This window comes from Miniopterus schreibersii, assembly GCF_964146895.1.
Source record: "Miniopterus schreibersii genome assembly, chromosome: 22".
In the NCBI taxonomy this organism is placed as follows: domain Eukaryota; kingdom Metazoa; phylum Chordata; class Mammalia; order Chiroptera; family Miniopteridae; genus Miniopterus; species Miniopterus schreibersii.
Window position 1 is genome coordinate 331,660 of NC_138124.1, and position 27,670 is coordinate 359,329.

General features: G+C 52.7%; 1 protein-coding gene across 1 annotated transcript in view; it reads left to right on the forward strand.

The window, feature by feature from the left end:
- OCA2 (OCA2 melanosomal transmembrane protein) overlaps positions 1–17,032 on the forward strand; it is a 73,308-nt gene extending 56,276 nt beyond the window's left edge. Inside the window, exon 24 of the mRNA XM_081124545.1 lies at positions 16,627–17,032. Coding sequence (XP_080980671.1) covers positions 16,627–16,711 — 85 coding nt within the window. The 3' untranslated portion in view covers positions 16,712–17,032. The remainder of the gene's footprint in view (positions 1–16,626) is intronic.
- The last annotated feature ends 10,638 nt before the right edge of the window (positions 17,033–27,670 follow it).

The window sequence follows — 27,670 nt, forward strand, 5'->3', positions numbered from 1 at the left end:
TGTCTGTGACGAGGGTGCATAATGCGTGTCTGATGTCCCCCTCCCGGTGCAAGGGCCCCACTCGAAAGTGCCCGTGGATGGTGCAGACCCAGGTCAGCCCGGGCTCCTCTCAGGAGGACTGCGGGGCTGGGGGCTCCCAGGAGTGGGGTTCGCTAAAGATCTGTCACACCAGCTCTGGCCGAGGGAACCACAGCACCCACGCAGGCTGCAGCCCCGCTCAGGCCTCTGCAGGGCTCTGCTCGCCTGGGCCGGGCTTGGGGACAGAACCTGGAGCCACACCCAGGTGAGGACAGACTTCGGGCCCCGAGTATCCTAGAACCTGGCTTTGCAGACTCACTGAAGCCGCCCTGTCTGTTCACGAGCGAGAGGGATGCTGGCAGCTTTGCTGAGACGTGGGTGTGGGAGGGACACTGAGCTGCGGGGACAAGGACCGTGCCCCTCTCAGTGGGACTTCGGGCTCACGGTCGGCCTGATGCTAAGGGACAGGATCCAGACCCGAACACGGGACCAGCTTCTTCCTGTTTGGGTTCTGTCTCTGCTGAGTTTAAAGGAAATAATCTTGTGACTTAAGAATTCTCCTGATGACAACAGCGTTCCTTCCGGCACATGTCACAGGCGCAGGTGACCCACTGCACTCTGCCTTTGTCCCGTCTTTGCTCCAGAGTCATTGAGGGTCCCACCCCAGAGCACAGCTAAGATGGGAGGGAGGGCGCCCTGGCCTGTGTGGCTCAGTGGTTAGAGCATCGGCCGCTGCACCGAAGAAGGGTTGTGGGTTCGGTTCCCAGTCAAGGGCACGTACCTGGGTTGCAAGTTCCATCCCTGGTCCCCGGCTTTGGTGCGGGAGGCAACGAGTCGATGTGTCTCTCTCACATTCATGTTTCTCTCTCGCCCCCTCCCTTCCGCTCTCTCTAAAAACCAATGGAGAATATCCTCGGGGTCAGAGACCAGTGCTCCGGGCGGGTCGCGAACTGCAGACAGACTTGGCCCCTCATCCCAGGGCTCCCTCATTCAGCCAGGTCCCCGATTCCCGCAGAGCTGGAAGGCTGTCGTTCCAAGGACCCTGGTTTCGTCTGTGGTTCAGTGAACCCCCCACCTGCTGGCAGCTGTAGGCTGGGCTCCAGGCGAGGGACCCTGCAGGCCGTTTAGCAGCAGTGGTTGGGCTCTTTGGGTTAATAACCAGGACATCTGCTCGGCTGGAGAGGGGGCCTCCTCGCCTCTCGGTGAGGCCCAGGCCCGGGTTCAAGCCCAGTGGGCAATGTGTAGGCCTCGCGTTTCTCTGCAGCCCATGAGACAGGGTGAGCAGTTTCGGGGGGAGAGCCGGGGCAATAGTTCATAACTTGGTGGCCTCGGAAAGTGTGGGCACGACCACCAGCCGTCTCCTTAGAAGCTCGTGAGCTGCTGGCCTGAGGAACCACACAGCTGTTCTCGGATGGAGGGAAAGCGTCTCCATAGTTCATGTAATTTCTGTTCGGTTCCATCTCTGCTTCTGGCCCTGGCCATTCGTCCCACCAGGTTCCTGCTGCTCAGAAATCAGAGCCGTTTCTCATGAAATAGTCATCTGACGGTCGTGGGGCCCTTATTGGCACACGTTCTTACTTAGCACTTATGATGGATGACACTGACTTTTACCTGCCTCCTATAACACTTCTGCCTGTGATGTGCAGTGCAAAATATTGACTTCCTGCTTTAGTTTTTAAGTGGCCCTTTGGCTGACTATATAAATCTGCTTTCAAAAGAAAATATGTAAAAGATAAAATATAAATGTAATTCATAACTTCCCCCCTGAGAAATGACCACTGACCATAATGTCCTGTTTTCTTACATTTCCCCCCCATAGCAGAGGATACAAATGTATTTGTTAACAGAAATTTTTAATCACTTTGTAGCCTATGGCTACTTTCACGCTATAGCAGAGAGTTAAGTTGTCAGATCCACAGGACTTCCAAAGATGCGAACAGTTTTTATTAAAATGTAGACAAGGAGACACTGAACTGCAAGTGTGCACGTGTGTGTGTGTGTGGTAAGTGAGCGTGAGCTGGGTGTGGGGCCTGTGCATATGTGCATGTGTGTGCATGTGTGTGGTGTGCATGAGTGTATGTAGGTGCATGTCCATGTAAACATATGAGCTTACATATGTGCATTTGTGAGTGTGCCTGTATGAGCACTGTGTATGTGTGTGCATGTACAGGTGAGTATATGCATGCACGTGAGCCTGTGTGCATCTCTGCACATGTGTGTACACACACACGGTGCACGTGACTATACATGCACACATACATATGGCTCGTATGTGTGCAATCACATGCATGGGTGTGTGAGTATGCAGGTACATGTGTGAAGTATATTATGATTTGGTGTGCACACATGTATACCTGTGAATGCATGCACATGTGTCCCACATGTATGCATGTATGTGTGCATGCATGCTTATGTGTGCACCTGTGTGTGCTTATATAAGACAGAAATTCCAACCACACATTGTCAGCTGAATTTCCGTCTTGTCTGCGCGAGTCCTGTCTGAATTAATGCCTCGGTGAAGGAAACGCGTTCCCTGAAAATGAGCTAATTAGTCTTGCTCACCTTGGATAAAATAAATCTCCACGTCACGAGTGAGCATAAGCTCTAACACAAGACAAATACACAGAAACCTGTGCTTCTCCCATGCGGCGGCGGGTCTGGAAGGCATGCCTGTGAAAGGGGTTTTGTGTTTTAAAAACAATAATTTATGAAGTATCAGCGACAGACCACTCGAGACCTAGTTCAGAGACGTCACGTACTTTCCGGGAGAGGGCGGGAGCCTGCGCCTCTCCAAGCACAGCAGGCGTTTCCCTCTGTGCTGTCTGCGCCAGAACCGGGACCCCACCCCGCAGGCCTTCGATTGCCGGCGTCACGGCGCATCCTGAGGTACTCCGGGAGGCAGTCAGTTGATCCCAACGGTGCCTGGTACCTAAGACGGTAACGGTGAAGAATAGGCCGAGGGCCGAGCAATTCATCTTCTGTGGATGGTCTGCACATCTAAGCTGTTTATTTTTTTCAGTTCATGGGCCTTGCTTGAGGTCATTTTTGTTGTTGTTAATCTTCACCGGAGGATATTTTTTCCATTGATTTTTTTTCTTTTAGAGAGAGTGAGAGGGAGGGGGAGAGAGAGAGAAACACGGATGTGAGAGAGACACATCAGGTGGTTTCCTCCCGCCCACGTCCTGACCAAGGCCGAGATTGAACCTGCCACCCAGGTACCTGCCCTTGACCAGGAATCAAACCTACGGCCCTTCCATGCCCGAGCCGATGCTCCAACCCCTGAGCCACACTGGCCGGGGCATCAGACTGGAGATTATTTTTATTTATTTATTTTTTAAAATATATCTTTATTGATTTCAGAGAGAGGAAAGGAGAGGGAGAGAGAGACAGAAATATCAATGATGAGAGAGTCATTGATCGGCTGCCCAGCCTACAACCCGGGCCTGTGCCCTGACCGGGAATCGAACCCCGATCGCCTGGATCCCAGGTCGACACTTAACTGCTGAGCCACGCCCGGCCGGGTGAGATTATTTTTATAAAGTGATTTGAAATAAGACTAAAGTGATCCTGGTCCTATTTAATTACCACCAGACCCTCTGGCCACAAGGTCAGCATGGGTCAGGCTCTCATCTGGGGCCCTTTCGAATTTGCTCACCTGGGTGGCCAGGTCTTAGTAGCTTCATTTGCAGGCGAGGAAACAGGCCCACGGTCCTAACGACAAAGCAACTCCATCCTCTTGCCAAAGTGACACGGGCACCGTCAACCGCAGACGCGGCCGTCCCGTCCCCCTACAGAGGGAGACGAGCCTTTGTCACAGCACCTCTAAGACTCAGACAACACAAAGCCATTTTCTTTTCTTGATTGACTTTTAAATTGAAAAAAATAAATCAATAGAGCCGAGTATCCTAAGCTTCAGAAGTCGATAACTTTTTGAGTTACAACAGTTCTACCGACATGGGAAGCCACAGACCCCGGGGGGCGGGGGGGGTGTTGTTCCCAAAGCAAATGAAATGGCCCAGCAGTGAGATCCAGCTTTATCCAGAGAGGGAGTCTCCCCAAGAAAGTGAGGGAGCCTGGGGAGTCGGGGTACAGAGAAGGGCCTGCATGGCTGAGAGGAGGTTCATTGGAGGCAGAAAGAGGGCCGAGGGGCCCTAGCGGCTCAGTGGGTAGTGTCGGCCGGCCCACCGAAGGGTCACAGGTTCAATTCCCGGTCAAGGGCATGTACCTGGGTTGCAGGTTCAATCTCCAGCCCCAGTCGGGGAGCATGCGAGATGCAACCAATTGATGTGTGTCTCTCACATCGATGTTTTATCTCCTCTCTCTCACCCCCTTCCTCCTTCCCTCCCTCCCTTCCACTCCCGCTACTCACTGTGTTCACACTATTTTCAAAATGACAATTTTAAAAGCTGCTTTGCGTTGGATTAAGTACCACGTCTGACCCGGTAACCTGTTCTAGCCTAGCGTGGAGGGGCAAGTCCTCAGGTGCCCTGCGCCCCGCCTCCTGGAGCTCTGGTCCCAGGAGGAACCCCCTCCACTGACCTTGCCGGTGCGCCGCCTCCCCCAGGCAGTCCTCCGGGCTCTCACACACAGCTGGCTAACTCCTCCCAGTCCTGACCACACCTCCCGGGCAGGACTTCCCTGCCAGGTGCTGCTTCCTGGCCTTGACAACGGGTCTAAAAAACCATCTGTGCAGTGAGTAGTTTAATGTCTGAGCATCTTGTTAGAATGCAAGCTCAGCCCCGCCGGGGGTGCTCAGTTCGTTGGGTGTTGTCCTGGGCACCAAAAGGTTGCCGGTTTGGTTCCCGGTCAGAGCACACATTTGGGTTTTGGGCTGGATCTCCAGTAGGGGCCGTGCAGGAGGCAGCCCATCAATGTTTCTCTCTCTCCCTCTCCCGTTTTTTAAATACTTTTGGTGTTGTATGTGTGTGAGGGAGAGAGAGAGAGAGACATTGAGTTGTTACACTTAGTTACGCATTTATTGGCTGCTTCTTGTGTGTGCCCTGACCAGAGATCGAACCCACAACCTCGGTGTGTCAGGTTGTCGATGCTCTAACCACTTAGACACCGAGCCAGGGCTGCTTTTGGAATGTTCTGAGCCCACTGCTGCCCCAGGGTCCTTGTCCCTGCTGCTCCCTTTCTATGAGACTCTTTTATTTTTTTTTAAATATATCTTTATTGATTTCAGAGAGAGGAAGGAGAGGGACAGAAACATCAATGATGAGAGAGTCATCGATCGGCTGCCTTCTGCAGGCCCCGGACTGGGGATCAAGCCTGCATCCCCAGGCATGTGCCCTGACCGGGAATCGAACCCCGATCTCCTGGATCCTAGGTTGACGCTCAACCACTGAGCCACGCCGGCCGGGCTCTGTGAGACTCTTGTCCAGCATCAGGCAGGTGGCGCCTGCCTTTCCCCAGGTCTCTGCTCACAGTGTGGCCTCTTATCACCGAGGCCAGGACACCAGCCCCCTCGCAGCCCTGCCCCTTCCCAGGCTGTGTTCCCTTTTCCAGTCCCACCTCACAGCACCTGCGTCGTCCGTCATCTCTGTCCCCCAGCTGCAGAGAAACGCCCAGAACAGGGAGCCCAGGTGCTCCCTGTAGAGCCCCAGGGCGGGCCTGCGCCCGCACGCAGTAGGTGCTCAATGCGCGTTGAGCGCCGAGTGAGTGTCGTCGCCCAGCCCGGGGGCCCCTCCACCTCCCGCTCCGCTGGGTCCCTCCCTGCAGGTGCCCAGGGTGTCGTCACCCGGAGTGTTTCCCTGACAACTGCGGGGACCGCGGCTTCCACTTGCCGGGGACTGAGAAATAATCATGTTGTTCAACGCGGCTTATTAAGAGGCTCTCGGTTAATGAAAAACCCTGTTTGGTTTTCTCGCGGTCCGATTGTGATGCAGATCCGGCCCCGCGCGCAGCTGGTCTGCTCTTTGTCTCAGGGCCCATCTGGCTTCTGGCTGCTCGGGGAGGCAGCTTCTAGGAGGGATTCCTTAAGGCTGCAGCCTTATCCTCTTTAAATTTTACTGAATTTATTGGGGTGACACTGGTTAATAAAATGATACAGGTTTCAGGCGTCCGGTTCTGTGATACAGCATCTGTCCACGGTACGAGTCGGGTCCCCTTCCGTCACCCTCGATCCCCCTGTGCCCCCCTCTATCTGCCCCACTCCCCCCTTCCCTCTGGCAATCGCAGTGCTGTTGTTTGTGTCTATGAGGTTTTTTTTGTTTTTTTTTTTTGCTTAATCTTGTCCCCTTTTTCACCCTTCCCGCCACCCTCTCCCTGACAGCTGTCAGTCTGTTCTCGGTACCTATGAGCCTGTTTCGTTTCTATTTTGTGTGATCATTTATTTTGTTCATTAGATTCCACATATCAGTGAAACCCTATGGTGTTTGTTTCTCTCTGGCTGGCTTATTTCACTTTATGCTGTGTCCATCCCTGCTGTTGCGAAAGGTGAGATTTCCTTTTTTTAAAAAATTAATCCTTACCGGAGGATATTTTTTCCATTGATTTTTATTTATTTATTTATTTTTAAAAATATATATCTTTATTGATTTCAGAGAGTGAAAAAGGGAGAGGGAGAGATAGAAACATCAAAGATGAGAGAGTCATTGATCGGCTGCTTAGCCCGCATCCTGGGCCTGTGCCCTGACCAGGAATCGAACCCCGATCGCCTGGATCCTAGGTCGACGCTCAACCGCTGAGCCACGCCTGCCGGGCTTCCATTGATTTTTAGAGAGAGTGGAAGGGAGGGAGGGAGGAGAGAGAAGCATGGATGTGAGGGAGACACATCGATTGGTTGCCTCCTGCACTCATGAGTCAGAGATCAAACCTACAACTCAGGTCTGTGCCCTTGACTGGACTCGAACCCTCAACCCCTTGGTGTGCGGGCCGAGGCTCTAACCACTGGGCTCCACCAGCCGTGGCCGAAGGTGCCTTTTGCTCGTGCCCTTTGGTGGCAGGACGTCTGCAGCCCTGTCCCCGAAATGTGCTTGGCACCTGCACACACTTCCGCGCGTGATCTCGCCCTCCTGTCCCCGCACCAGGCTGCCACCCCCAGTAAACTCCCATCAGACCTGGGCCAGTCCGGAAGGGCTCTACGGTGGCCTGAGGGGACGTTTGGGACATTTCTTGGAGCTCCTTTGTTTTCTGATCACTCCGCGGTCGGTCACTTCTGTCCCCCCAGGGCCACACTCTTCAGCTGCTCTGTCTCGGTCTCTCTTCGTGAAGCTGGTCCCCTCTTATTCTGATAAACATCGGTCACCAGCTGCACATAAATCTTTTTCCAAATGTTACCCATTCAAGCACTAAACATAACAGCCCTGGGTGGTGTTGCTCCCTGGTTGGAGCATCTGCCTGCGCACCGAAGGGTCGCGGGTTCGATTCCGATCAAGGGAACGTACCTGGTTTGCAGGTTCGATCTGCAGCCCTGGTCAGGCCTGCGCGGGAGGCAATCAATGTTTCTCTCTCTCTCTCCCCCTCTCTCCCTCCCTTTCATTCTTTCTAAAAATCAATAAAAAATACCCTCAGGTGAAGATTAAAAAAAAAAAGGGGGTGGGGGTGGGAGTGGCGTAGGTTTACCCAGTGTGGGTGAGAGCTGGCTGCTAAGCATTTAGGATCTTTGCCACCAACGGTCATTATTAAAAATTAAATTATGTAAACTTACCATTAAAGAAAATATATCAGAACAAAAGTGACAAATAGTTGAAATGCATCACTTCCTAATTATTTGGCTACGTTTCGCTGTTATCTGTGTCCTTGAGATTATGTTCATTTTATCTGCATGGTAGAGACGTGGCAACGCGCCCCCCGATCACTCCCAGCTCCGGGTCGGGGACGGCCCCGTGGAGCCTGAAATCACACGGTGGGAAATTTATCCCACTTCCACTTCCATTTCCCACACGCTTAGGATGTCAGGGGGCCGTCTTCTCCTGTGGAAGTCTTGGCGTATAGATCCTTAAACACTAAATATCACCCTTTGTCATTAAAAAAAAAAAAAAAATCTTTATTGATTTCAGAGAGAGGAAAGGAGAGGGAGAGAGAGAGATAGAAACATCAATAATGAAAGAGACATTGATCGGCTGCCTCCTGCGCGCCCCCGACTGGGAATCGAGCCCGCAATCCGGGCCTGTGCCCTGACTGGGAATTGAACCCCGATCGCCTGGATCCTAGGTCAACACTCAACCGCTGAGCCACACCCGGCCGGGCTCCCTTTGTCATTTTAAAGCTCAATGCTACCTAACTCCAACTTGAAGATGCTTCTAATATGAGCAACATCTGGCTTTCACTGAGCCCCGGCCTCGCTCCAGCTTGTCACTCAGCATCACGTCCTCAAGGTTCACCGCAGCATTGTAGCATACGGCAGTGGGTCCCTGGTTTTCAGACTGAATGACACTCTGTGCAGGCCAGGCTGCTCCGTCACAGGGCCCCCTCTTGCTCTGGCCCATGCATCCTGCAGAATGATCGGGAAACCCACAGATTCTGTTACCTCTGCTCTTCCCGCCTCTGCCTTCCGGCCGCCTGGGCTTCATGAAACTCCCGTCTGCACAGGCGTGGTCTAGGGCTTCCCTTCGTGGGGTGAAACCATCGTGGGCCAGCGGGAGGTGTATCTGTGCAGGGACCCGCGGCCTTTGTGGTGGAGTAACGGGGGTCAGAGGGCACAGGCACAGGAGGGTGCGGGAGGGTCTGTCCGCAGGGCAGATGCGGGCTTGCCCCCCACCCAGCCTGCGGCTGGCCTAGTCCTTGATGGTTTGCAGCCGGTCTCATTTCTCGCCCCGTATCTGGAGGAACTCTGGGTTTGGGCAACGACGGGAGCCCGCGGGGTGAATGAATGAATGAGCCTGGAGGAGTATGTGACATGGCGGTGAGGTGACCTGTGATTGTACCCACACAGGAATTAAAACAGCCTGCCCTGGCTGGTGTGGCTCAGTGGTTAGAGCATCGGTCTGCACACCAGAGGGTCGTGGGTTCGATTTCCGCCCCCATTGCGGTTTGTGTGGGAGGCGACCCGTCGATGTGTCTCTCTCTCCTCTCTCTTCTCTCCTTCCCCGCCCCTTCCACTCTCTCTAAAAATCAATGGAAAAAATATCCTCACTCCTTGGGTGAAGATTAAAAAAACAAAAACAAATACAGGCCTGCGAACAAAGCTTCCCAGCTAAAAAAATCTCATAGAAGCGACGTCAGTAATAAACACAGCCCCTGGAGGAAGAATTGCTATTTTCTTTTTTTTAAACCAAACCCTGAACATCGTGACAGGGGAAAATCGCCAGCTAAGATACATCTGTAATTATTCTGTAAATGGCAGACGGCTGTTTTCACAGGCTCCTTGGCCGGCTCCCCGTGTGCGACTCATCCCAAACACCCCTGAAGAGAAAAGATAACATTATCGTTGTCAGATCTCAGCAGTAGCTTACTGAACACCCCTAAGATGGCACACAGCTAATTTCCTATCAGCCTCATATTTTAAAGCCTAACTGAGCCACACAGGTGATGAATTTCTGATCCGATTTCAAAACCGTCTTGCAGTGCGAGATGCCAGCTCTGAGTGGCAGGACCCCGTTGGCCTGAGGCATCGCGAATCCCTCAGTTAGTTGCATCCCAGTTCCACTCCGTTCAGAGCTGGTTGGATAAATGAGATAGATCCGCGTTGTCAGTGATTGTAAAAATGAGATTTCCAGTTTTGTAAACCGCCCGGGAGCAGGCAAACCCGCAGACACCAGACAGCCACATGCTCTGGACACGCCTCCTCTGAGAACCGCCCTGGACACCCCAACACTAGGCCGCATCCCTGGGCCCACACAGGGCACCTCTTTCCCCCTCTTCCCTCCTCTCCAGCCTCTAGTCCTTGCTGTCTTAATTCAGGGAAACCAGCCTGGTTTTATTATTATTATTTTTACTTTTAAAATACGTTTTTATTGATTTTTAGAAAGAGGCCTGGCCGGGCATGGCTCAGCGGTTGAGCATCGACCTAGGATCCAGGAGATCGGGGTTCGATTCCCGGTCAGGGCACAGGCCCGGGTTGTGGGCTAGGCAGCCGATCAATGACTCTCTCATCATTGATGTTTCTCTCTCTCTCTCTCCCCCTCCTTTCCTCTCTCTAAAATCAATAAAGATATGTTTAAAAAAAAAAAAAAAGTGGGAGAGGGAGAGAGAGAGAGAAACACTGATCAGCTGCCTCCTGCATGGAGATCAAACCCGCAATCCAGGCTGTGCCCTGACCAGGAATCGGACTGGAGACCTCCTGGTGCATGGGACTGTGCTCGACCACTGAGACACATGGGTCCGGCAACCAGCCTGGTTTTATTGGGCCGCTGGGGACTCGGAGATAAATCAGGCCCTTTCTTTGGCATGCTGGGGCATGCGCTCTGATGGTGAGACAAGCAGACTCCAGGGCGATTATAGCCCAGTGTGCAATAGAAGGGTGCAGGGAATCTTAGGGGTTCAGGGTTGTGAAAACCCAGAGCTTCTAACTCAGCTGCAGCAGCTGCAGTGTAGGGAAGGTGTGGACCGTGGACGGCTCCAGAAAAACCCCAGAGAGGAAGGGCTGGCTCCAGTGGGGGCAGGTGGCTTGCATGGGAGATGGGGCTAGGGGGTGGGCAGACTGCCCAGGAGGGCGGTGTAGCCTCACTGCAGGTGAGAAATTTCACCCCCTAACTGGTTAGACCTTCTATGTTTTATTTTTTCTAATCCTCCCTTTTCTATTGACTTTTAGAGACAGTGGAAGGGAGGGAGGGAGGGATAGAGAGACACACACATCGATTGGTTGTCTCCCTCACATGGGCCGGGGATTGAACCTGCAACCCAGATGGGTGCCCTTGACTGGGAATCGAACCTGTGACCCTTCAGTCCTCAGGGCCGATACTCTAACCACTGAGCCACACCAGCCAAGGCTGCTAGAACATTTTAATCCATGAAACCCACTTAGATGCCCTTTGCCTTGGAAAGGGAGCAGCAGGGAAAGGAGAAGTGGGGTGGGGTGGGAAGCCCACCCGCCGTGAGGCTTTTTCCGGGGTTCTTTGAGATGGCACAGTGCTTGTCCATTTTGGTGCTTGGTAAACCTTAGTTTCTGGAAAGAGAGAATATCGTCTTTTTGCATTTCCTGTGAATCTCACCTCTACTTCAGACGGTGGGGCTGGTTGCCATGCAGAGTTTTATCCATGTCTGGCTCAGCGCCTCTGTAACCAGCACTCAGAATGTGGGGAGTAAATGCAGGAACTGAGCTTGGATACGTTCACCCCAGGGTGAGGGGACAACGGAAAGTTGACACAGTACAACTCCGGGTGGTATGTCAGTCCCCCTCCCACAGAGAAAACCAAAGCAGAGCAACGGGGAATGGGGTCATGTGGACCCGAGAAACTTTCAGATTCCGAAGTTCACACTACACCACCATGGGACCTCTGCAAATGTTGCTCCCTTTGGGAAAAACAGGGGTTATATAAAGGAATTCTCTTTGTCCATTTTTGCTTTTGTTGCCTGTACTTTTGTGTAGATATATCAAATTTTGTGTATCCATTTATGCGTTGATGGTCGTTTGGGTTGGTTCTACCTTTTTACTGTTGTGAGTGGTGCTGCTATGATCATGTGTGTTTATGGATTTGTTTGAATTCCTGTTTTCAAATATTTTGTACATATGCCTAGTTGTGGAATTGCTGGGTCCCCCTTATTTTTGAAATGTACTTTTTGATGGGTATAGAATTTTATATTGACATGTTTTTCTTTCCAAAGACATCTCTCCATCATCTTTTGCCTCTATCGGTCTGGCAAGAAGTCTGCCGTAATTTCCCCTTTGTTCCTCTGGATGTAACCTGCTAGTGTTTCCTGGATGCTGAAGACAATTTCTCTGTCTTTGTTTTTCAGCAGTTTGAATATGATAGTTTGGGCTTAGTTTGGGGTTTTTTGCCATTTACTCAGCTTGGTGTTTTCTTACTTTCTCAGATTTGTCAAGTCTACTGGTGAGACCATCGAAGGCATTTTTCACCTTTGCTTGTATGTTTTCCATTTCTAGTATTTGCATTTGATTATGTCCCACGGTTTCTGTATCTCTGCCCAAATTACCCATTAACATATTCATCTTAGTTTTTTAGAATTTCTAATCTGAAAATGTCCTGCTTGCCTGGCTTCCTTGGTCGCATTATCTTTAGAGGCTGTGTCCTTTTCTTTCTACTTTATTCATACATCTCAAAATGCTTGTTGAAAGGTGGATGGTAGAAAGGGAGGCAGGCCCTGGCTGGGTAGCTCAGTGGGTTAGAGCGTCATCCCGATACGCCAAGGTTGTGGGTTCGATCCCCAGTCAGGGCACACACAAGAAGCGACCAATGATGCATGAATAGGTGGAACAGCAAATCCATGGTTTTCTCTCTCTCAAAATCAGTAAATTAAAAAATTTTTATAATTGAAATGTATGGGGTGGGGAATAAATTTCAAAAACTGTCTCAATTCGTCCTTCTCTCTCTCTAATGTTCCGGGGATTCATCTTGAAGCCTGTTTTCCAGAGTGACTTTCACTTTTACGCTTCGTGTCCCCTGCTCGCCCTGTGCTTCCCGTCTGGCATGCCCTCACCTTCCTAATAAAATATTCATAGATCGCAGTGGGGTGGGCAGTCTGACTGGTCCCATGTGAGATGTGAGTTCCCCACGCTGCTTAGAACACCTCATGCATGTTCCTGTAACCCCATAGGCGAGCCCAGAGCCCGGTGCAATAAGTCTGATAGATGAGTTAATGAACAAGGCTTAGTCGGACCAGTTAAGAGTAATCGCTCCCGTCACGCTGTGTTACAGTAGCCGTGTATGGGTCTGTCTCCTCCGCAAATTTATGAGCTGCTAAAGGAGGGACTTGTCTTATTTGGTCTGCAGTTGCTATGGGGACTGTAAGCTTTCAGTATGTAATATTAAATGAGCCAATAAATCAAAGATGGGCCCCATAGCACGTTTGGGGGGGGGGGGAAAGGTGCTGAATTCTGTGCCATGACCAGGGCCAGCTGTTTTCAGTCCCTGTCCTCTGAGTCATGACCCTTTGAGAATCACGTAGCGGCACCTCTGCAAAGCAATTTGCAGGCGGCTTTCTTAGTGAAATCTGTGGAATGGCTGATTCGTGGTAACACAAGCAAAGGATTGATTCTTCTCAGAAAGGCTGACTATTATGGGGATTGATATTTTTGCGGTGGTTTTCAATTTGGCCAAGAAAGATAGATTGCCCTCAACTTGCATTAGGAAGTGCCTTCAGCGATGTTCTGTTGGACAAGCTCCACACTTTCTTCAGACGGCTGTATTTTGTCATGGAGGCATGCAGTCGGGAAGAGCAAACTATCTTTCCCCCCCCGTTTCATTTCAGTGGGGTTTCCTCCACTGGGACCTGGGTTTTCACAGAAACACACTTACCGAGTGTGGCCCTAACATGCCCTCTTACAAGGAAAGTGCTCACCTGAGCTCAGCCGACCCCAGGGAGCAACATCTTCACCTGCAGTCTGCAGGGGGCTCTTCTCTGCAGACCAAGCAACACTTACTCATTAGATCTGAACCCCCCCAGTACAGTGTTCATTGATTTCCACCAAGAATATAGTAAGAGTCTAAAAAGATGTCTTCCAATGTCATTTGCCAGAGTTTCTTTCCAATTTTTTTTTCATCTTCCGTATCATTATAACGTTCATTCTTATTTCTCTGTCCATGTTTTTGGAGATTTTCCAATTTTTCATATATTTAGGTCGCAATCTCCTTTGCATTTCTGGCATCTATATGCTCTCCCCACATATTCCTCTTTGCTCTTTCGTGGGGATGAAATTTGACAGTTGTCTAGGCTCTGGTACCAGCTTTCCAGCATAGATCTCAATTATTATTATTATTATTATTTTTGGTTAATCTTTACCCAAGGATATTTTTTCCATTGGTTTTTAGAGAGAGTGGAAGGGAGAGAGAGAGAGAGGGAGAGAGAGAGAAACATTGATGTGAAAGAGACACATCGATTGGTTGCCTCCTGCACCGGGCCGGAGATGGAACTTGCAGCCCAGGTGCCTGCCCTGGGCCGGGAATCAAACCCGAGGCCCTTGGATGCATCCACCAAAGATCTAACCACTGAGCACACCAGCCAGGGCCAGATCTCAGTTCTCAACGTAACTTGCAACGGGGGTGATGGGCATGAAGTGGGTGACTTGGGAGGCTGGGGGAAGGGGAATAGTAGAATTGGAGTTGGGCCTGTTGGAAATAACTTAGCTTTTATTTAAATATAAATGGTTTTTCATCAGTTTTGGAATATATATTGAAATATACTGGAATATTCCCAAGGGCCATTATGGTGTGAAAAAGAAAAGAAGAGAGAGAGAGAGAAGACTAAGTGAGAGAAAAAAATTGGGTTCAATCTTCATTTCCTCTTCGAAACAGCACGTAAGTCACCGCAGAGCAGAAACTTCTGACGGCTCCCCCTCAGCAGGAGAGACTGAAAAACGTCCTAAAGGAACCAAATGCTGCGAATCACTTTTCGGCCCAGGCTTTGGATCTTTTAAAGGTTGCTTTAGACCCGATCACCCCCAAAGCCGTTTTTAATTTTATAATTCTAGCATTTTAATGTCCAACATGTTAGTTATTTTTATGGTGTTTAGAAAGGGTGACGCAGTGATCAAAGATGATAACTCACCCAAAAGAAAAAGATAGATTTTAGGATCCCAGTTTAAACCTCCTGACGTTTGGAGATCTCAGGAAGTCAGTGGTGGTTAATGACAAAGGGAACGTCTAGTGTTGTCATCTTTGAGAGCAAAATACCAGAGACGCAAACCCTCTGGAGGCTGGGCTGGGACAATTTGCTTTGCGTATGTAGGTGGGAGAGACGCTTAGGAATTAGCCCACACGCAGAGCAGGAGGATGGCTCAGGACTTAAAGACCTTTTATCCCAGAAGGAGCTGGGGGCCTGGGTGACCTGGCCCTGGGAGAAGTGGGGGGGGGGGCTGCCCAGAGACATGGCAGTTCCACGTTGCTGCGGGGAATAGAAATTAGGAGCCATGAGCACAAGGGGCATTTTGAGTCATCCAAAGGGAAACTTTATCCACCAGAGCCCACAATCCAGTGCTTTGTGGGGCAGCTGACTCTTTTTCTTGGTTTCGCATTTATTACTATTGTTTATTTATTTTATTATTATTATTTTTTTGTTAATCTTCACCTGAGGATATCTTTCCCACTGATTTTTAGAGAGAGTGGAAGGGAGGGAAGGAGGGAGGGGAAGAGAGAGAGAGGGAGAGAAACATGGATGTGAGAGAGACACATGGATTGGGTGCCTCCCGCATAGGACCCAACTGGGGCCCAGGATCAAACCTGCAGCCCGGGTACCTGCCCTTGACCAGGAATCGAACCTGTGACCCTTTGGTGCATGGGCCAGCACTCTAACCACTGGGCCACACTGGCCAGGGCACATTTATTTATTTTTAATTAAATTTACTGGTGTGACATTGGGCGATAAAATGACATAGGTTTCAAGTGTACGATTCTATGGTACGTTGTGTGTATATTGCATTGTGTGCCCACCACCCGCGGTCACATCTCCCCTCACCGTATGTGTGACCCCCTTCTTCCTTTGCTACTGACTCTTTTATCCTAGAAACGTACAGTCTGAGACGAGAGTGTTGATGGAACGGTGGCCATGTGTCCGATGGCGCACTTGGGTATCTCTGGAGCGAAATTTATGAGGGCAGACAGTCGCCTTAGAATGAAACATCAAGTTGGAACAAATTGAGGTTCCGAAACTCAATTAAAAGCATGGCAAACATTTTCAGCAGGTCTCCAATAAAATGGCACACAGTGGGGGATGTCTGTCTAACAGAGGCGGGCGTCCAGGTCTCCGAGGCTAAGACCAAGGTTCTGATTTCTAATGACAAGAGGTAACTGACTGTGGAGACATAAAGCTCCCAGGGCCGTATTCTCTGCAGTAACAACGTAATGATGACTTTGGATCCCCTGGGTCTCAACACACAGCAGGTGCTGTTCTCAGAGAACTGCGTGGACGGTCTTTCTCCTTTGCCAGCGGGAATGGGGTTCTTGGGGCGCGTCTGGAATGAACATTTCCGGAGGCCCCCAGGGGAGGATGAGATGTGAGATGTGGTAAAAAGCTTTATTTGTGTGGAATTATACCCCTCGGTGGGCAACGTCCCATTTCCCTTAATCCAGTCCTGGAAGAAGAGCTGTTGGGGAGCCAGCAGAGCTGGAAGCAGAGCCAGTGTCCAGAGTTCCCTTTCCATGGTGGAGCCGGGTCCGGGGCAGCATCAGGCTCGTTCCAGTCTGTTAGTCCCTTGTGCGTGGGGTCCACAGGCTGTGGGCCATCTGGGCCGTGAGAGCCCCGCAAGCCAGGAGTCAGGTGTGAGCAGCAAGAGAGCCAAGAGGGCAGGAGAGCCAGCGGGCAGGGGCTCCTTTGCTCAGTAGCTGAAGCATCTCGGATCTTCCCTGGCTTCCAGTGCCCCCCCCCACCCCTACTCTGGCCCGTGTCCTGCTCCCGGGTGTGACTGACAGGCAGGCACCCTCCCTGTGTCACCCAGACCTCACTGGGCGTGCGTCTGCTCGGCCTTCCCTGTGCTCCTCTCCAGTGAACTGATAACTGGCTCAAATACAACGATACCAGCACCGCAACCCACGTGTCTCTGTGTTTCAGGTTGGGCTTCCCAATGATGGTCGTCTCCTGCACGGTCGGGATGTGTTACCTGCTGGTCGTGCATGTCGTGATGGGGTGGAACTGATAGAAACACCACCTGCAGACCGGGGGACCCTGAGCCGCCTGCCACCCACATCCAGAGAACACGCCCCCAGGACCACCCTTGTGAGAAGAAAGGTGCTTACGCGGGGTGCCGTGGAGCGTAGACATCTGGCACCCACGTTCCCCAGACTCCCCTGCAGGAAGCATGTATATTTCATGACTCTTCCTGCTACGCTGTGTAAGAAAAGACACAAATGCCAGAATGCACCCCAAACGGCTTGGCTGTTCAGGCGTCCCTTCCCCTGAGGCTGCCTGCGGTGTTTCTTCCTGTAGTCACTTTTCATGTAGCATAGTCAGCGCTCAGACTGTGCACCCTCCAGAGACACGCTCGTCCTGGGAGAGGCATGCGGTTTGTAAGGAAACATTTTGTGTATTAAAAAAAATAAACTTTCCCTTGGCAAAAGGTCTTAGAATTTGTTCGCCTTGTCATTTATTTATTTTTTTTTAGTAGTTTACATTATGTAAAATTGCATTTTGTGCCTATATTGTACTCTGGAGTTTTCACGTCATCGATGAAAAGTCTGGAAATTTGTCTCGGCCGGAGCGTCGCCTTGTGCACCGAAAGGTTGCTGGTTGGATTCCCGATCAAGGCACATACCTGGGTTGTGGGTTCGATCCCCAGGCTGGGCACATAGGGAAGGCAGCTGATTGATATTTCTCTCTCCCTCCCTCCCTCTCTCTAAGCATGTCCTTGAGTGAGGATTGAAATAATAATAATTATAATAATAATAGCCTAGAAATTTGACTTAAAGAAGGTCATCAGGCCCTGGCTGGTGTGCTCAGTGGTTAGAGTGTTGGCCTGTGCACCAAAGGGTTGCAGGTTCGATCCCTGGTCAGGGTCGGGGCGTGTGAAGGAGGCAACCAATCGATGTCCCTCTTTCACATCGATGTTTCTCTCTCCCTCCCCCTCCCTCCTACTCTCTCTAAAAATCAATGGAAAAAATGCCCTCCAGTGAAGGCAAGGTGGGCTATTTCCCTCAATTGCACAGTAGTGTGGTTGGTGCACTCAGGTGCCTGCCCCGCAGACTCCGGAAACATTTGTTAAATGCGGTGTTTTGCGCATCAGGAGAGCTGAGGCAGGAGCAGAGCCGGGGGCAGGAGGGCCGGGCCTGGTGCTTCAGCCCAGGTCGCGTCTGCTCTGCCTCGTCGGGCCCTGGCTCTGCCCGGACTCGGGACCTGGTCTTCATTTCCATCTCCGCGCAGGCTACCTGGGCATGAAGATACTTCCTGGGACCTCTGCTTTTCTCTTGCTGCTTTTAAGATTCTTTCTCTATCTTTAACCTTTGGCATTTTAATGATGATGTGTCTTGCTGTGGCCTCTGTGGGTTCCTCTTGTTTGGGACCCTCTGTGCTTCCTGGACTTGTAAGTCGATTTCTTTCCCCAGGTAGGGGAAGTTTTCTGTAATTATTTTTTTCAAATAGGTTTTCAATTTCTTGCTCTCTTTCTGCCCCTTCTGGCACCCCAATAATACGAATGTTGGGCCTCTTGAAGTTGTCCCAGAGGCTCCTTATACTATTTTCATATTTCTGGATTCTTTTTTCTTTTTACTCTTCTGGTTGGATGTTTTCTGTTTCCTCATGTTCCAAATTGCTGATTTGATTCTCATCGTCCTCTACTCTACTGTTGATTCCCTGTAAATTATTCTTCATTTCAGTTCCTGTAGCCTTCATTTCAAATTGGTGCTTTATTATGTTATTGATTTTCTCAGTTATTTCCCTAATAGTCTGCTTAAACATCCTTAAAACCAAAATTCTGAACTCTGTATCTGTTAGCTTGCTTGGATCTATTTCATTGAGTTCCTCGTCTAGAGATTTGTTCTGTCCTTTTCTTTGTGACATGTTTCTTTGCCTTCTCATTTTGGCAGCTTCCAGGTGTTTGTTTCTATGTATTAGGCAGAGCTGCTCTGTCTCCTGGAATTTGTAGAGTGGCTTTGTGTAGTAGGTGTCCTGTGGGGTCCAGTGGCTCAGCCTCCCCAGTCACCTGAGCTGGGCCTTCTAGGTGCTCCCCTGTGTGGGCTGTGTGCACTGTCCTGTTGTAGTTGAGCCTTGGTTTCTGTTGGCGTCACTGGGAGGAACTGACCCCCAGGCCAATCAGCTGTGAGGACCCGCTGCAGCTACAGCCAGAGAGCTGCTGTGCTGGAGACACCCCCCATGGAGCAGGATTTACTTCAGTGGGGCTTTGGTGTTCACCAAGTGCGCCCCTTGAGTGTGTCACTCGTGGATGAGGTAGGGTTGTAATCCAGCGTGGTTGAGTCTGACCACCAGGTGCACTGTCTCTGGGGCCTCCTGGGAGGTGCAAAGTCAGCCTGTGCCAGTGCCTTGCCCAGGGCCACCCAGCCTGAGCTACACAGCAGTCCCTAGATGGCTGGTGCTTGTGCTGGGCTTGGAGGTGCCCAGGAGAGGCCAAGCTATGAGCCAGTGCAGCTGCAGCTAGTGCCAGGCCTGGGGCCGCTTATCAAGCCGTATGGGGCCCGCTACTGCTTGTTTGAGAGATTTTAGGAAAGTCCTAAGCATGAGGCTCGAGAGGCCACTTGCACGGAAAAGCCCCTGGAAATGGCCTGGATGAGCTGCAGGCGGGGAGGGGCGGGGCCTTGGGGAATCACGGGGCGGGGCCAACGGTGTGCGTCAGGCGCTGGCGACTCAAACATGGCGCCTGCCTGCCGGCTGTGTGCCCGGGGAGGACTCGCCAAGGAGCCATGGCCTCCGCCAGCCCTTCTGCCCGGGAGGAAGCCGCCCTCCGCCTGTCGCCCGGATCTCAGGCAGGTCAGTTCCCCCCGAGTGTCCCGGGTCCTTTCAGGCTGCTCCCGGCGCTGGGCTCAGAGGGAGCGTCCGGGTGAGTCCGCGCCGGGCCCTTTAGGAGGAGCTGCTGGGGCTCCCGCAGCCTCCGCAACCCTCAGAGACAGTCCCCGCTGGGTTCACAGCCCGGAGTTGTGGGGACGTCTCTTCCCGGCCTGGAGCCCTGGGCTGGGGGCTGCTGTGGGGCTGGGACCCCTCGCTCCTCCAGGAAACCGCGGTTGAGATTCCCTCCCGGGTTTAATCCACGACACCCGGTGTGGGCCCGCGGCCGCCTCTCCACAATTCGGCCCCGGCCCGCCCACGTCTCCCCCCCCCACTGGTCTCGGTGCTTCCTCAGCTCCCTGGCTGTGGGGCTTCTGTGCAGCCAGATCTCAGGAGGCTCCGAGTGCTGGTGGTTCTGGATTTTAGTTGTGATTTTTGATGTGGTTGCGGGAGGCGGCGGGCGCAGCTGTGACCTACGCTGCCAGTTTGTTTTCCTCTGGCCGGGAGTTTTGAACGGTCAGCAGCTGTAAATGGCCAGCAGTTTTGAACGGTCAGCGGTTTTCGGTGGGGCAGCCGGGGAGGGATCTGAGCTGACACCTGAAGCGAGCGGTCGGCGGAGGGCCCTGGAGACGAGAGCAGGCAGCCGGTGCCCAGGCCGTGGGCCTCCCCGGGGTGGGTGTGGAGTCCTTGTCGCAGCAGCCGGAGACGAGGGCCAGGGTGACCCTGCAGGCCGCCGGCCAGGGGAGCACTTCACCCCTTGTTCATTGGAAGGCAGAGCTCCCTGAATGAAGCGAGGGTGCTGAAGGGCGGGGGCCCGTCCATCCTCGGGTCAAAGACAAAAGTTAGGCGAATATGGAGATCAATTTTTTGTTAATTCTCATCGGAGGATATTTTTTCCATTAATTTTTAGAGAGGGAGGGGGAGAGAGAGAAACATCGATTGGTTGCCTTCTGAACACACCCCGACCGGTGGGAATCGAACCCTAGACCCTCTGGTGCGCAGGCCGACGCTCTACCCACCGGGCAACCGGGCCAGGACGCACATCAGTTTTATTGCAATTTGAGGACACGCGATCCGTGTCTGAGAGAGGGGGAGTGCCTTTTTAGGGGGGCACACGAGCTTCAGACGGGTGAGTGACATCAGACGGGGTGGGCTGGCGAAGGGACGGGTGCCTCTGAGTCCTGCGCAGAGCGCGCTTTCCCCGGGTGGTTCCCTGGTTCCCGGGACAAACATTTTTCCTCGTGGCCAGTCCATCAGAGAAACGCTTTGCGTGTCCCCTAATTCATCATGAGATGAAGGGCGGGGGGTGCAGGGTCTGCGTCTGGCCTGGACGGCTACCGTGGTGAAACTAGGGGACCAACTCCTGCTTCAATAGAGCAACATCCGAGCAAAGCAGCCGGCAGCTCAGACAAACTGAGCCCGAAATCCGATCTCGCCAGCTACCAAACCCTGGCGAGGGTCCCCCTGCGCGGAGGACAGTGACGTTGCCCACCCAGGCTCAGCCGCGGCGTCACCCGTGGAGTTGGAGTCCCCACGGGGAACCAGGCACACACCGGGCGCAGGTGGGAACAATCCTTTCCTGCAGGGAGTGAGAGGAGGTCAGTGCCCGCGGTGCCCGCTGGGGTCCCTTGGCCAGTGGGCCCCTCCTGTAGCCATTCAGGGCGACGTCTGATGCATGTCTTTTAACCCTGAGCTTTTTAGGTTCCCTGATAGTAGTTTAACCACACCGACTGGTTCAAAAGACACAGCCACCGTCCTGGCCGGTGTGGCTCAGTGGTAAGAGCCCATCACCCGAGGGTTACGGGTTTGACCCCGGTCAAGGGCACGTACCTGGGCTGCAGGTTCGATCCCCGGCCCCAGTTGGGACGCGTGTAGGAGGAACCCAATCAGTGTGTCTCTCTCACATCGCTGTTTCTCTCCCTCCCTTCCTCTCTCTCTAAAAATATCAATGGAAAAAAATATCCTCCGTGAGAATGAACAACAACAACGGGAACGGCTCCATTAGCGACCAGCCACTGCTCAGAGAGGAGCGCTAATGGGCTCGGGGTCACCTGGGGCCTGCCGCCAAGAGCGCTCTTCCTGTCTGTTCATTGCTTTTTATACACAGTTGTCATTATCCTTGGCCCCAATTTTCCGTAACTGGCAATTTGAGAATATAAATAAACGCCAATCGAATTTATTTCTTCCCATTGGACAGAACCAAAGCAATAAATGACAATATTCCCGGGCCCTATTTTTGTAACTTTATTGTCTCCAAAAGTCATGAATGGGCTCAGGTTTATGGAAACACCTGAGAGAGGGCGCAGTTAGAAAGAGAGGAATCCCGGTCCCCGAGCGTGTGGCAGGCAGGTCGCAGCACACGTGCAGGCCCGGCTGGGCGCTGTCCCATCCTCGACCGGCCTCGAGAACGTCCCCGGGACCCCACAGCTCTGGGGGGGGGCAGGCCTGCAGGGCAGTGAGCGGAACGTTCTCCACGGGGCTCACCTCCTGGGTCACAGCCCCCCAGATGCCTTCGCCTTTAAAAACCCTCACTAGACCATATGTGACTGATTTTAGAGACAGAGAGAAGGGAGAGGGAGGGAGAGAGAGAGAGAGAGACATCGATCTGCTGCTCCACTTATTTAGCATCACTGGCTGATTCTTCTATGTGCCCCGACCGGGGATCGAACCCGCAACCTTGGCGTATCGGGAGACGCTCTAACCAGCTGAGCTACCTGCCCAGGGCTGGAGCCCATGATTTTCTCGTTGGAATAAACATAAGGGAGAAGGCGAGAACCCACCCTGGGGTCCTGGTATGTTAAATGGTATTTAAAGCTGCCGCCAGGAACCTCTGTCCTTTCGAGGGAGAGTCTGTCTTTCTCTCCCGAGCCCACGGCACCCAGGACCCCCATCCTGCCCCCACCCCGAGGAGAGCGCCGGGCGATGTGTATGCGGCTCGTTGATGCTTCATTAAATCCCAGAGAGATGTAGCTCAGCATTTCTCTCTGTAAACAGCTTCACTTTCACATCGCCATATATTCATTTCCTTTGAGTCCGTTTTTAAAGATTTTCTTAATCGATTTTTTTGTAGACAGAGAGGAAGGGAGAGAGAAACATCCCCCCTCTGCCTCCTGCGCACCCCCTACCGGGCATGTGCCCTGACCGGGAATCGAACCCGAGACCTTCCAGTGCACAGATGCCGCCCGACCCGCTGAGCCACACCGGCCAGGGCGTAGTTTTTCTTTTCCTACCGGGAGGCTGAGGCTAAATCCCTCATGTGAGGAATCTCTGCACCGACCACAAAATAAAATACCATCAGCATTTTCTTTTCCAAAAGAGAGATGTGATTTGCGAGTGATCCACACGTCAGAGCTAAAATAGCTCTCGCTGCTTAATCATGTTTTGCACAAGTGTTTTCCTTTCCGAAAGAACAAATCGGCGCCATAAATTCGGAGGCCCGATGTAATTTTATGGCGCCGTGGATGAGTTTTACGAGACAATTTTTGAAGACATCGCACACAATCCATCATTGCCTTTGGAATTCGAAGTTCAATGTTATAATCAAAGGCACAGCGGGTGGAAACTTCAGTCCGCACATCGGAGGTGTGCAAAGTGACCTTGCAGCCAGGCCGGCGGTCCTGGGACACGAGGTCAAGTTATGGGAGCTGGGTTGGCCGTTCTACTTAATCAGTGGAGACGCCCAGGGTGACCAGGGCTGGAAAAAAATGGAAACTGTACCTTCAATTGGTTTCAAAAACAAGGAGCCTTGGCCGGTGTGGCTCAGTGGGTTGGGTGTCGTCCTGTGCACTGAAGGTCTTTGGTTCGATTCCCGTTCAGGGCACATGCCCGGGTTTCAGGCTCCATCCCTGATGGGGGGGCGTGCAGGGGGCAGCCAGTCATTGATGTTTCTCCCTTCCTTCCTCTGAAATCAATAAAAGCATATTTTTATTTTTATTTTAAAATATATCTTTATTGATTTCAGAGAGAGGAAAGGAGAGGGAGAGAGAGAGAGAGAGAAAAACATCAGTGATGAGAGAGTCATTGATCGGCTGCAGCCCGCAACCTGGGCCTGTGCCCTGACCGGGAATCGAACCCCGATCGCCTGGATCCTAGGTCGACGCTGCACCGCTGAGCCACGCCCGGCCGGGCAAAAGCATATTTTTAAAAAAAATGTGGAAGTGGCTTGAAATTGGAAAGTGGGAAGAGACGGGGGGAATTTGGAGATGCTAGAAAAAGCTCCAGTTGCTCTGAACAGACTATTTGGAAAATTGATGTCACGAATTGCCCCGGAGGGCTCAGGAGGAAGCGAGGAGCGGGGCAGAGAAACCCACGCGCAGCCCAGGGCACCTCGAAACCGTCGCGAGCAGGGCGCTGCTAGATATGGGGCCGCTGGGGAATATTAGATACTGTGCGGAAGAGGGAGCTCTGGTAGAAAGCTCAGCACGTCCTGCCGCTGTGTGGAAAAGACAACCCCTAAGTGGTTTGCAATTGTACGAGAAACAGAGGAAGAGAAATGAAAAGCGGGGCTGCCTGGGGCGGTCTGGCCGGTGGTGGGAGCACCGTCCCCGACGCCCAAAGGTGGCAGGTCGGATTCCTGGCCTGGTCAGGTCACATGCGGGAGGCGACCAGCGCGTCGCTCTCCCATCGATGTTTCCCTCCCTCCCTTCCCCCGTCTCTCAAAATCAATGGAAAAATTAACAAAAAAAAATTAAAAGAACTGTTCAACAAAAAGGAACCAGGCCTCGATGGCGGGAGAAATCCTAGACCGTCTAGGTTGCAAATGAACAGATTACCTGTCAGGAGAGGCTGGACGACCTTCTGTAAATGCCGCCGGAAAATAGAAAGGTCAGAGGATTCCGGGCACCAGTCTTTTTAAGGAGATGGAAAATGTCATTCACAGATCGTCTCAGCCAAGCCCGAGAGCATCTAAGGAGCTAAATGTCACCGTCCCTCGGCCGTCGCAGCAACGAGAAGTGGGGCCGGGCTTGCCCAGGCAGGCAGACGCTCCACGACATACGAGCGTCACCCGCGAGGCTGTCGGGGATTTGAAACCAGCAGAAGCGGGGCCTGCTTGGGCCGAACGGGGGAGAGAGTAAAACCGAAAGAAGGTGGTTAGACCTGAAAATTCTCCTGGCAGGAGACAGGCGGGTGAAGGCACCGGGCTGTCCCAGGGGCTGTGTGTCAGGAACAGGCAAGATGCAGATCCAGAGGGTGGAGCCGAGGGCCACCGAGGGCCACAGCTTTGCCTTGAGACCCGATGGACTTGGCCTTTTTTTTTTTATTAACTCTCACCCCGAGGATATTTTTTCCATTGATTTTTAGAGAGAGTGGAAGGGAGGGAAGGAAAGAAGGGAAAGAAGGGGGGAGATAGAGAGAGACGTGATTCGAGGGAGACACAGCGATCGGTTGCCTCCTGCATGAGCCCTGATGGGAGCAAGCTGGGGATCGAACCCGCAACCCAGGTACGTGCCCTTGATGGGGAACAGAACCCTCAACCCTTCTGTGCTCGGGCCAACGCTCTAACCACGGAGCCGAAGCGGCCAGGGTGAGTTTGCCTTTTTTTTAAAATAGAATTTGGTTTTTTTAAAATATGTCTTTATTGATTTCAGAGAGAGGAAAGGAGAGGGAGAGAGAGAGAAACATCAATGATGAGAGAGTCATTGATCGAGCCCACAACCCGGGCCTGTGCCCTGACCGGGAACCGAACCCCGATCGCCTGGGTCCTAGGTCGACGCTCAACCGCTGAGCCACGCCCGGCCGGGCGAGCTTGCTTTTCTTGATTTCAAGTTGTTTGGGGCCAGCCCAGGCTGGTGCGGCTCAGTGGTTAGAGCACTAGCTCTAGCACCAAAGGGCCGAGGGTTCCTTTCCCGGTCAAGGGCACATGCCTGGGCTGCAGGGTCCATCTGTGCGCTGACTCCCCTCCTTCCCGCCTGCCCCCAACCAGCTGATGTTTCTCTCTCTCTCTCTCTGCCTCTCTCCCTCCCACTCTCTCTAAAAATCAACAGAAAAAATATCCTCCGGTGAAGATTCACAACAACAAACAAAACTGAAACCTAAGGTGATTTTTTAATAAGGTCCTAAGCCAAGTGGACATCTGACAATCAGGCCGTCGGTCAAGTCAGGGCACTCCACCGTCTTTGAAAACAGGAGCTGGAAGCAGCGGATCCTTTGCCCTCTGTCGGCCACAGGCCCCCGCTGGGCTGCAGGGTGACCCCCCTGGGGACTGGGAGCAGAGTCTGGGCCCCTGCTTGTCTCTCTGTGGCTGGATCCCTTCCCAGCCATGCAGGCTGCAGGCCGAGAGCACCCGGAGTGCCCCAGATGCGGTCCTGGGCCGTGGCCGACTTGGAAGATGACAGCACCCCAGGTATGCGCCCTGGGCCGGGAATCAAACCAGTGACCCTTCGGTGCTTGAGCCGATGCTCTAACCACCGAGCCACGCTGGCCAGGGCTCTCTCTAACTGTTCGTAAAAGCACAGTAACAGAGCAAGCTGGTCGGAAAACCAACCCAACAGCCCCCCAGCCGCTCCATCCTGGAGGAATCAGAGAGAACAGCAGGCCCGGCCGGGATCAAAGGCCCACCAGCCAGTCACTGCGAGGCCTCGCTCCTTTCAGGCCATCGGGTCACCAAAGATGAAAGGACCTGGACGCCGCGGGTTTCAGCTGCGTCTATTTCCCGAAATAAGTGTTCTTGGAGAGTGGCTCCGAAGCAAAACCACACTGATGTTCTCTCCAAGGGGCACTGTTAGCAGAGGGGTGTCCCACGTACCTGCCCAAAGCCTCGGTTCCCCGAGGACCCGCTGGCCCCGGTCAGAATGAAGCGCAAAACACAGCACCGAGGGGAGGCACAGGGGTGACGCTCCGGCCGCCCAATGGACACTCAGCACATACCCGCCGAGTCGCGGGGATTTATGATAATTGCGCCTCCAGGCTGATCTCCACCGACCAGGAACCGAATAGATTACACTAAAGCTTTTGTCGAACTAACTGGATAAAAGGTTTAGTTTTCGGTTCAAAGTGTAACTCGGGGTAAACTGGACCAGCTCAGGGTTGGTCTCGGGGACGCGTGTGGGACTCCAAGCGCTCAGTCCTCGTCCCTCAGCACGAGACGCTCCTGGAAAGATGCACAGCAGGTTTTCAGCATTTCTCCTCCAGTTTGAACCAAAGTTATATATTGTTTTTTTAAAAAAATATATGTTTTCATTGATTTTTTTCAGAGGGGGGAGGGAGAGAGACAGAGAGAGAAACATCCATCATTTGCCTTTGATCGGGACTCAAACCCGCAACCCGGGTGCGTGCCCAGGAATCGAACCGGCGACCTTTCTGTGCACAGCAACTGAGCCACACCGGCCAGGCCCAAGCTGTATTCTTGACTCACACAATGAGCCCTCTAAAGGAGCTTTAGTAATAAAAAGGGTTTGCAGGGATCCTCCCCAAATTGCTACCTGCCGCCTGCTTCCCGCACAGGCCCCGCAGGAGAGGGTCTGCGACAGGTAACGAGGGGCGGCCAGTGAACCCACGCGCTTGGTGGCGTTCTAACACGCGATGCTTGTCTCGCACGGTCCCCTCGGAAAGCATCTTTCCCAGGTCCCCGTTAGAGAGCTCTCGTCATGTCCCAGGGCCGCCCTGGCCCACGCCTCCGGGTCTCAGCACAGCCACACCCCCAGGGGGCCGGGAGGGAGCCGGGCTTGGGGAAGGCTTACCCGGCCCCGGGGAGCAGGCCCTCCAGGCTCCCAAACCCACGTGTTTGAGCCCCACTTATGCTGTTGGCTGCGCAGTGGAGCCCTCCCCGGCCTCCCGCGTCCCTCCAGGGCAGGCGGGGCAGTGCCTGGAGGCTGAGTGAGATGCTTGTAGATGCCGAGGTCAGAGCACCATCTCCCTGCGTTGCAACAGCCCCCTCCGTCCCCGAGGGGAATAACCCCTTCGGGTTATTTGCAAAGCCCTCGCTTCCACCTTCTGCCCGTCTTTTCATTCGAGTCCACTCCCCTCTGTTTTTCCCCCAGTTCTCAACTCTCGGTCCCAGAAGTGAGGTTTTGCTCCTGGTGACAGATTCAAAAGCAACATTCGCACCCACTGCCTCCCCCACCCCGTGCCCTGCTAGTGGTCCCCTCCTGGCCCGCAGCAGGCCTCTCGCTGCAGAGACGTGATAAATAATGCCAGTCGCAGTAACAGTTAAGGTTGGATCCCG